The sequence below is a fragment of the Rhinolophus ferrumequinum genome, chromosome 15, assembly GCF_004115265.2.
Source record: "Rhinolophus ferrumequinum isolate MPI-CBG mRhiFer1 chromosome 15, mRhiFer1_v1.p, whole genome shotgun sequence".
Taxonomy (NCBI): domain Eukaryota; kingdom Metazoa; phylum Chordata; class Mammalia; order Chiroptera; family Rhinolophidae; genus Rhinolophus; species Rhinolophus ferrumequinum.
In genome coordinates this window covers 21305493-21314188 of record NC_046298.1, presented here as the reverse complement: position 1 = coordinate 21314188, position 8696 = coordinate 21305493, and the positions used below count along the sequence as shown (strand labels likewise).

The following is an 8696-nucleotide window of genomic DNA, read 5'->3' as shown; positions in this document are numbered from 1 at the left end:
TGCCCAGTAAAATAATTTGGTGCTGAAGCACAAATCCTAAATAGCAAAAAGATGCAGATACACATGTAAATAAAATAGGTTTATCCACAAAGATCTTTTTATACAATTATCTTTTCAGCATAATGTACACAACTATTTCAGAGAAAAAGAACAATCTCTACAAATGTTTTCCTTAATTATATCCCAACAAATTTAACCCACAAATCAACAATGAGGCTGCAAAATGAAATAATATTACATGTCCGCTAACAGGCTAAACCGCTGCTGCTGTATGGAACAAAATGATTACACCTAGTTCATCTATTAAGACCCTCGAAAGACACAAAGATCAAGATCTCAAGAAAATTAGAGAAACCCTATTATGGGTACAACTGTAAATGAGTACGTAACCTATAGTATATGAACACAGCAGATTAGACTTTTAAATTTTCAGTTGAGTGAAATTAAATGTTCAGTTACAGATAATTTCTAAGTATTTTCACTGATAAAGACCAGCTGGCATCTTCATGTATCTGTGATCTTAAAGCAGTTTCACTTCTTCCCAAAATATTCCACTATAATGTTGTACTTATCCAAAAATAAGTTACTTTCATTTTCTGTATAGGTCAAAACTAAGAGAAGACAAATAACAGAACGGGGGAGGGGAGAGGAAGAACTCCTTTTTGAAAAATTGCTATTTTATATGAACTAATTAAAGACTACACTGGGTATCTACCCAAAAATCTGAAAACATTGACCCATAAAGACATACTCATATGTACCCCCATGTTCACTGCAGCATTATTTATGGTGGCCAAGACACGGAAACAACCAGTGTCCTTTGATAGATAATTGGCTAAAGAAGATGTGGTACATATACACAATGGAATACTACTCAGCCATGAGAAAAGATGAAATACTGCCATCTGGAACAAGCAAAACAAGTCAGACAGAAAGTCAAGAACCCTATGACGTCACTCAAACAAAGAATATAAAACTGAAAGCAACAAAGGAAAAAGACAAACAAAGAAACAAAAACACATAAGAGACAGACAACAAAAACTCTTTAGTGGTTACCGGAGGGTAAGAGGGGAGGGAAGGTGGTAGAAGAGGAAAAAGGGCATCAAATATGTGGTGATGGAAGACAGAACTATAACCGACTCTGGGTGGTGAACACCATGCAGTATATAGATGATGTATTATAAAAACATACACTTGAAACCAATATAATTTTACTAACAAACGTCATCTCAATAAATTTAATAAAAAAACAAAAGTATATTCTAATATTCACCAGTATATTATATATTCCAATAAAGATAATTATTGCAAAACTAAGCATTCAATACTTGTTTGAGGGGCTTACAAGAAAGTTTTAATACCAGAACCTGGACCTAGGCTTTCAACTTCATTCCAATAAAATGGTTAAAATAAGTAAAAATGAACTGCATTATTAAATTGAACCAAACCAACCAACGCATAAAGACTACTAAGTGCAAACTGGTTTTCCAAGAGTGGTTATAGTTCTCTCTCAGTAACCACTTTTCTATCAGACTTCTATCATACAACTGGAACTGCTCCCATAGTCACCAGTAAGAAATCACATTTCTTTCAGAATCTACCTCCCGGCCTCCACACCCTCCCTGACAAGAACTAAATCTACCCCATCTACTCCCTCCCTTAAGTTTTCAATTTCTTTCCCAAAGTAGAGCTTCCATAAATATTACAATATTAAGGACTAAATTTTAATGAATACAAATCAGAGGAAATGAAGGAACATTAACTCCCATTCAAACCTTCCTTTAAAAAAATCTGTTTCCAAGTTATATTTTTAACTTCCCCCATGATTCTCTTTAAAAAAGACGAACACAAAATCTCTCTGCTAATGACTTTATTCATGAATCTATAATGGAACTCAAAATAGCAAAGAACATGAAAAAAATTCAGATTAATATTTATCAACCAAATACATCAGCGAACACATCTATTTTTCATATAACTAACAAAAATGTCTAAAATGCACATGTAAGAATGTAATAATAATCTCCATTTTGTGGAATTTCAAAGTAATGAAGACTTGCTTAATAGTTTGCCAGAAAAGCTCAGTTACACTGTCAAATATACCTATAATTAAAAAGAAACCAAACATAACTGATAAAATAACCATCTCATTGTTAAACTTTCGGTAAAGTGCTACTTTCATACGGAAAAAAGAAATTAGTAAAGATTAAAAAATGTTAAATGCTGAACCATCATTCTGGAAGTGTTAAAATTTTTCTTCAGTATTTACTACATCACATTCACGTGTCCCCAACATGAAACCATAAACACTATTTTGCAATTAAAAAAAAAATCTTTGTTTACAGATTATTTCCTGGAAGTTAAAAATTGCTACATTAAGCTTTTCATGATACAGGAGTATATTAGACATAATAATTGTTCATTGTTTTAAACATGATCTTTGGTTTGAAGCTGTCCTGATATCCTTTCTACTTGGATGGCTGTGGTTAGTAAAATATTCATAAAACAGCACCTGAGCTGCACTTGAACCATAAAAGTAAATTGGGTCAATGGCTTAAAGGCAATGAATGGTACATAGTATCAAGAAATCTGGCAAGATGAGTTCCTTAAATCCATTTCTGACATGGTCAGTGTTAACGGAAATCAGTCTTGCTCAGGATTGTCTCAACTCCTTTCATCAGCGACTTCTAGCAATTAACAGCATTAGCCATTGAGGAAATTAGCTGGAAAAAAAAAATCAAATCTGAATGAAGGTACACCGGTGCAAACCTTATCAGCTAAATTAAGACCAACTAAACTGCATATGTAAGCGTGGGTGTCTACCCCCAGGCACATACATACATCTCATGTTTGAGGTTGAAAATCATCACTCTATAGATTCCACCACATGGAAAATTCTATGCCTATGGATGTATATATCCTGGGAACTAGCTGATGCCTTTCCAGAAATAATGAGACTTTAAATGATGTGAAAGTTGGCCTCTCCCCAAAATGAAAGGTTTTAAATTAATAGCAAAGGGACACAATAACAATGGAAACTGTAAGAAGTCATAACATTAAATCTCAGAAAGGACAAGTTCAACTTCATTACTGAAGGCTGCTGATGATTTCTTCTCTCTCTCTTCGGATAATCAAATGCAAATGTCTTTTAGCAATGGCAGCATTCAAATCCCACAAAAAATCAAGTAGTGCCCCCTTAAGGAGTACTTCCATTGGCACAAACTGTAAAATTTGCTGGGGTGCATCAGAGTTAAGCAAAGCACTCAACAATTCATTCACATTCTGCAGATACTGGAAAACTGGATTTGGAAGGTCCTGGTAACCAACACATAGTAGGACTGCACAGGTTTTCAGGGGCTCAGAGGATGTGGGACAAGAAAATGTGATGAATCTAAAACAGCTGTGCAGCACAAAGATCAAACCAGCCATAAACCTTGTAAAACAAGAAAGTACAGGCAAAATCATAACATCGCCTGCATGAAGCTGCTGTAATGAATGGAGAAGGCAGTCCAAAAATAACTGCTGGTAAGTTGGGTCTCCATCATGAAGCAATGAACAGCTAAAAGTCATGAGTTCAGTTGACTCCAAGAGTTGAACTTCCAATGGTATATGCATTTTGGTATCGTGGAGAGTTGGAAAACCTACAATCAGGCACTTGATTTGGTTGCGGGGTTCTATAACCTGCTCATCCTGAATGCACTTGGTAAGGCTAAACAACTCAGAAAATATCAACTCCTCAGAAAAAACATGACAAGAACAATGATACTGCTGTTTTGGCCTAAACTTGGAATCTAAATTCAAGGCTCCTCCTAAAGACTTTTCAATTGCTTCATTAAGAGCCTTTAAAATTTCACCATCACAGAAAGGAGAACACTTTACTTTTGGCAGTTTCTTTCCCTCTAAAATATGCCATAAGTGACACTCAAGAGTGGAAGCTGTCCCTTCTAAGAGAGAACTTTGCCCAGGATGATATGCAGCATGTTCCTCGGCCCAACTATTAAAGTAGCCTTTGGCCACCTTATCTTTCCATGAAAGGGTTTCCAGCATTTTCCTCTCATTATAGGTTTTAAAATACCTGTTCCTCTGCCCAAACCATTTTGTATTTGTACTACAACCAATATTAGATTTTTTTACTAGCCAATTATTTCTGGAAAGAGGCTTCAATTGAAACTTTTGCATGAAATACTGAACAGCACAGTCCCTTAAATTATTCAGCTTTGCTTGTTCCCCTTTTTCCATGCACTCAAACAGACGAATGTTCTCAGAAATAGTTTCTAGCTGGTACTTATGAAAGAACACACAACATTCTTCATGTCTTTTAAGAAAAGATTCAGGAATCACATGATGGGGAAAGACAGCTTTCCTGGTCATTTCAGTCCCAAAATTCAGCACCATCTTAGATAACAGAGGCTGGATTACCTCTCTCCCCTTATAGTGGAGACATACCACATAGACTTCCGAGTTTCCTGCCTTGCTAGTAGCAGGTTTGAACACATGGACTTGGTCAAAGGAACAGTTTAGCAGATACATCAGGTTTATGGAACAATGTTCAAACAAAGTAAACATCTTCAAAACAAAAGAGCCACCGTTTCCAAGAGTCATCAGAGCAGTGACAACTTCACAGTAATGCAAAGAAGAGACTAAAGCTTCTTGTTCACCTGGGTTTCCCTGGCAATCAAAACTCCCATCTGCAGTAATCAAGTGAACAGTAGTCATGCTGCTTGTGAAATTCTGAAGTCCAGTCAGATATTTCAAGGTCATGATATCACCGGTGTTATCTGGACCAAAGTACCACCACTGCAAGGTATTTGCAATAAGTCGGTCATCCGTAATCATCATAAGATTGTCATTTGCTTCATGGTATGGATTCAGAGTATTAGCTACCCAACTCCAATCACAAGGGAATCGATGGGATTTTAGGTAGTGATTGAGACTAGCTATAAAAGCTCCAGGAGCTTCACAAAGGTGGAGAGAATTCAGTTTTCCACTCTGAAAAGCTTCCTGTGGAATAACTGGAAAGCTGCACAAAATTTCATGAAACTTACACCATGCTTGAGTACAAAGTTCAGCGTTCACGGATTTTCTCACATGAGAAATTATTTTTCCAGCTCTATTCGTGAAAGCAGTGTGCTCATGCCACTCATCCAGTTTCTTATCACTCAGCAGGTTTTTTACTTCATTTAGGGAGTTCTTCAAATCAAGAAACGCAGTAAATTCCGTGTGGTCACAGGTGAAAATCTCACTGGGATCTGGTAACTGCCACTCATCAGTAAGTGGCTTGCCATAAGAAAAGTTCTTGGCAAAGAGCTCAAAAATGTCAGCAACAACATCTGGACTGAACGTCTCAGGACTTGAACCCAGTGGTGGCTTTCTGCACTTACTCATTTTCAAATTAAATTAAAATCTAGAAAAAGAAAACACATAATTAAATGAATCAAATTTATTAGGGAGTGAAATCTCATCCACAGCAAATCAAATCACACTCATGACAAACTGCATAAAATGGGAAGGCTAATGTCAGCAGACTCCATTATATAATGAGGCAATCGGGAATAAAGAAAGAGTAAAGGCTTTGATATACAACAGGCCTGGGCTCAAATTTCAGCTCTGCAACTTACAGCTTAGTAAGTGGCCTTGGGCAAATTACTTTACATCTCTGAGTCTCAGTTTCTTATTTTAAAAATTGAGGTATCATTTCTTTAGATGAGGATAAAACATGCTAGCATATAATATATATATATAACATGTAAAACATGTTAATCACATATAAAATATGTGTTTATGTTATCGGAAAGGCTTCCAGTCAACAACAGGCTATTATATTAGCAGTTAAGTTTTTGGGGCGTCGAAAGTATATAGCCCAGAATACCCATCAGTGAATGGCAGCTCTTATTACCATAGTAACCCCTCTAGTTGCTCCCCAAAGTTCTCCCCCCATGGCTGAGATACTACCCACAGAGCTCCAAACACACTCTTAGACTAGGATTTATCCCTGAACACGACATTTGATCATTAGGTCAAGCTCTAACAAGCGACTTTTAGCTTTTTTTAAAGCTCCCTCAGAATCTCACCTGCTTCCAAGAGAGGATCCTGCACCTGAACCCAATACTGGTCCTGCTACCAGGCCTCTCTACCACTGTCCACTTATTCACCAACCAGAATTGCCAACTATGTCCTCTGCCCAGATCTCACTCTCTTGCTAGGACATAAAGGTAATACCAAATTACCTTCATAAGCGACCAACTAACACTCATTACCATCCTGCTTGCTTGTTAACTGTGGTATACTTGACTGGTTTGTCTCCTTCTGCTCAAATGCTTAAATTGACCTATCGTTCACCCTTCCGTGTCTCTAAATTACAGGTTCCTGCCTCATCTGATCAGTCAGATGGCTCCATGCTTACACTCTATTATTTCTTCTTGCCACTAAAACTTAACACACTTGCTAGAGAAGAATTTTAAACTGAAGAAATATCCTTATTGAATATACAAATTACAGTCACCCTACATTCTGTGTGCCTAAGAAATCGAAAACGTCTGTCCACTGGAGCGGGAAAGGGACATAAGAGAAAGAAGCACAGTTTCGTGGCATAGTGCTGGAAAAGTATTACAATGGTACAGGTGACCCTTAAACAACATGGGTTTGAACTGCATACGTCCACTTACACACGTATTTTTTTCTGTAAACACCATAAATGTATTTTCTCTTTCTTATGGTTTTCTTTCTCTTTTTGTTTTTATAAGGAGGGCGCAGCTCACAGTGACCCATGCGGGAATCGAACCGGCAACCCTGGTGTTATTAGCACCACACTCTAACAAACTGAACTAACCAGCCACCCCTATGGTGTTCTTATTAACAATTTCTTTAGCTTACTTTATTGTAAGAATATAGTATATAGTATATGTAACATATAAAATGTGTTAATCAACTGTTTATGTTATCGGTAAGGCTTTCAGTCAACAGGCTATATTAGTAGTTAAGTTTTTGGGGAGTCGAAAGTTATGCATGGGGGTCGGTGCCCTTAACCCCTGCTTGTTCAAGAGTCAAATGTACTTATTAGCACAATGTTAATCAACAGATACTTCAGTTCATGAGTTCTGCATTTATTTAGTATAGCCAGTGAATTCTACACCAGTTTTCAAAAAGAATCTAAAAACTGACAATTAACCCACCATCCCACAAAAGCCAGTATTTGATTATTAAAATGGAAAATGAAGGAAAGCTAGCACAACTACAGTAACATCCAGATTGCATTCTATTAGCCTTTACTTTGTACTGTTCTTTCAGCAGTTCAACAACTATTTTGCCAAAAAATGGGTATCATTTTAGTATAAAAGGTACTCCTATTAAGTTCTGAATATGAGTCATAATAAAGCACTTCAACTTCATTCCAGCACTACAATGCAAAAAAAAAAAAAAAAAGGCATGTGGTTTAAAGAATAGAAGGAAAACGTTCCCAGTATGTGTTCCTCTATCCCTTTCATTGAGCAGTCCATGGAGCTTTGTGGCATCATAATTCTGAGACAAGGGTCAGTATTACTATCGTTATTTTGCAGAGTCGAGTAGGAAGTCAAGGAGCCCCTGCCCAAAGCCACAAAGGGAATACCTGCAAAATTCACGGGCCTAGCACAAAACCCACAAAACCTCATCAACAGTTGTTACCTCTCCAATTAACACTTATAAAGGAGTTTCAGAAGTGTTTCTGCCAACTTCTCCTCCCAGCAACTGTGAAAATAGCTAAGTGGATCCAGTGCTTTACTTTGGGCCGGGGCACCCAAGATCTTTCAATTGGTGGAAATGAGTCCCAAGCTTTCTTTAAGAGGCCCGGTCCCTGACCGGGAGCAACCTCAGTCCCACCCTCTGCCTCACCCACTGCAAGGTTGAAGGACGACCCTGGCTCGGAAGCCGGGCCTGGATTACCTTCGCTCACGCCCACCTCGGCCCCGAGTCTAAAGAGGCATCGCTTCACTCGCTCTCCTCACTTGAGGGGGTCATTCTCCACTTCCGCTACTGGGGGTCTACACTACAGGGGAGGGAGGTGGAGCGCGGGGAGACCGGGAAGGAGGCCCGGACCCGCCCTCCCGACACCGGGAGCGAAAACCCACCTCCAAGCCGCGCCGCCACCGAACGCCGGCAGACGGCGGCCCAGGGGCCCTGACAGACACACTGCGCACGCGCCTTGAAGCCGGGCTGACGTCACGCGCCAACGTTACGCACGCCGGCGACTCTAGCAGTGCTGAGTCCGCTCTCCAGGTTTTGCCTCTCCGCGGGGTACTGGAGGTAGGAAGCAGCTCTATGGAAACGAAAGCTGGGCGCACAGGCGGAGCTTCCCTGAGGGGGCGGGGCGGGGCGGGGCAAACCTGTCTGGGGCACGCTGGCTCCGCCCACCTAGCTCCCGGACCCCTAAGGCTTTCTAAAGCTATTCGGCGAAAGTTAGTTCTTAGTGCAGGTTGAGGTAAAACTGATGCTCAAAACACAGTATGAGGTTAAAAGTCAAACGGGGGAACTGCGAGATAACACTCTGTTATTATAATATATGTATGTTTATAAACCAAGAAGAGAAAGGCAATCTCAGGAGAAAAATGGGCGAAAATTTGAATCCGCCATTCAAAAAGGCAAAATAGCCAATAAGGACATACAAAGTTGTTTGACCTACTATGAAAAAGGAATTGGAAATGAAAACAATAAGTTTTCTT

General features: G+C 39.1%; 1 protein-coding gene across 2 annotated transcripts; it reads right to left on the bottom strand.

Annotated features, from left to right (window-relative positions):
* Positions 1-1883: 1883 nt before the first annotated feature.
* CMTR2 (cap methyltransferase 2) lies at positions 1884-8248 on the bottom strand. 2 transcript variants are annotated; one of them, XM_033129322.1, is made up of 2 exons: positions 8106-8248; positions 1884-5404 (listed from the first exon to the last, which is right to left on the bottom strand). In XM_033129322.1, exon 2 carries the CDS (start codon positions 5383-5385, stop codon positions 3088-3090), a length of 2298 nt encoding a protein of 765 aa, XP_032985213.1. In that variant the 5' UTR covers positions 5386-5404; positions 8106-8248; the 3' UTR covers positions 1884-3087. The 2 variants fall into 2 exon arrangements, with proteins under 2 accessions (XP_032985213.1, XP_032985214.1); XM_033129323.1 differs by having other exon boundaries at positions 7921-8187.
* Between the last annotated feature and the right edge of the window lie 448 nt (positions 8249-8696).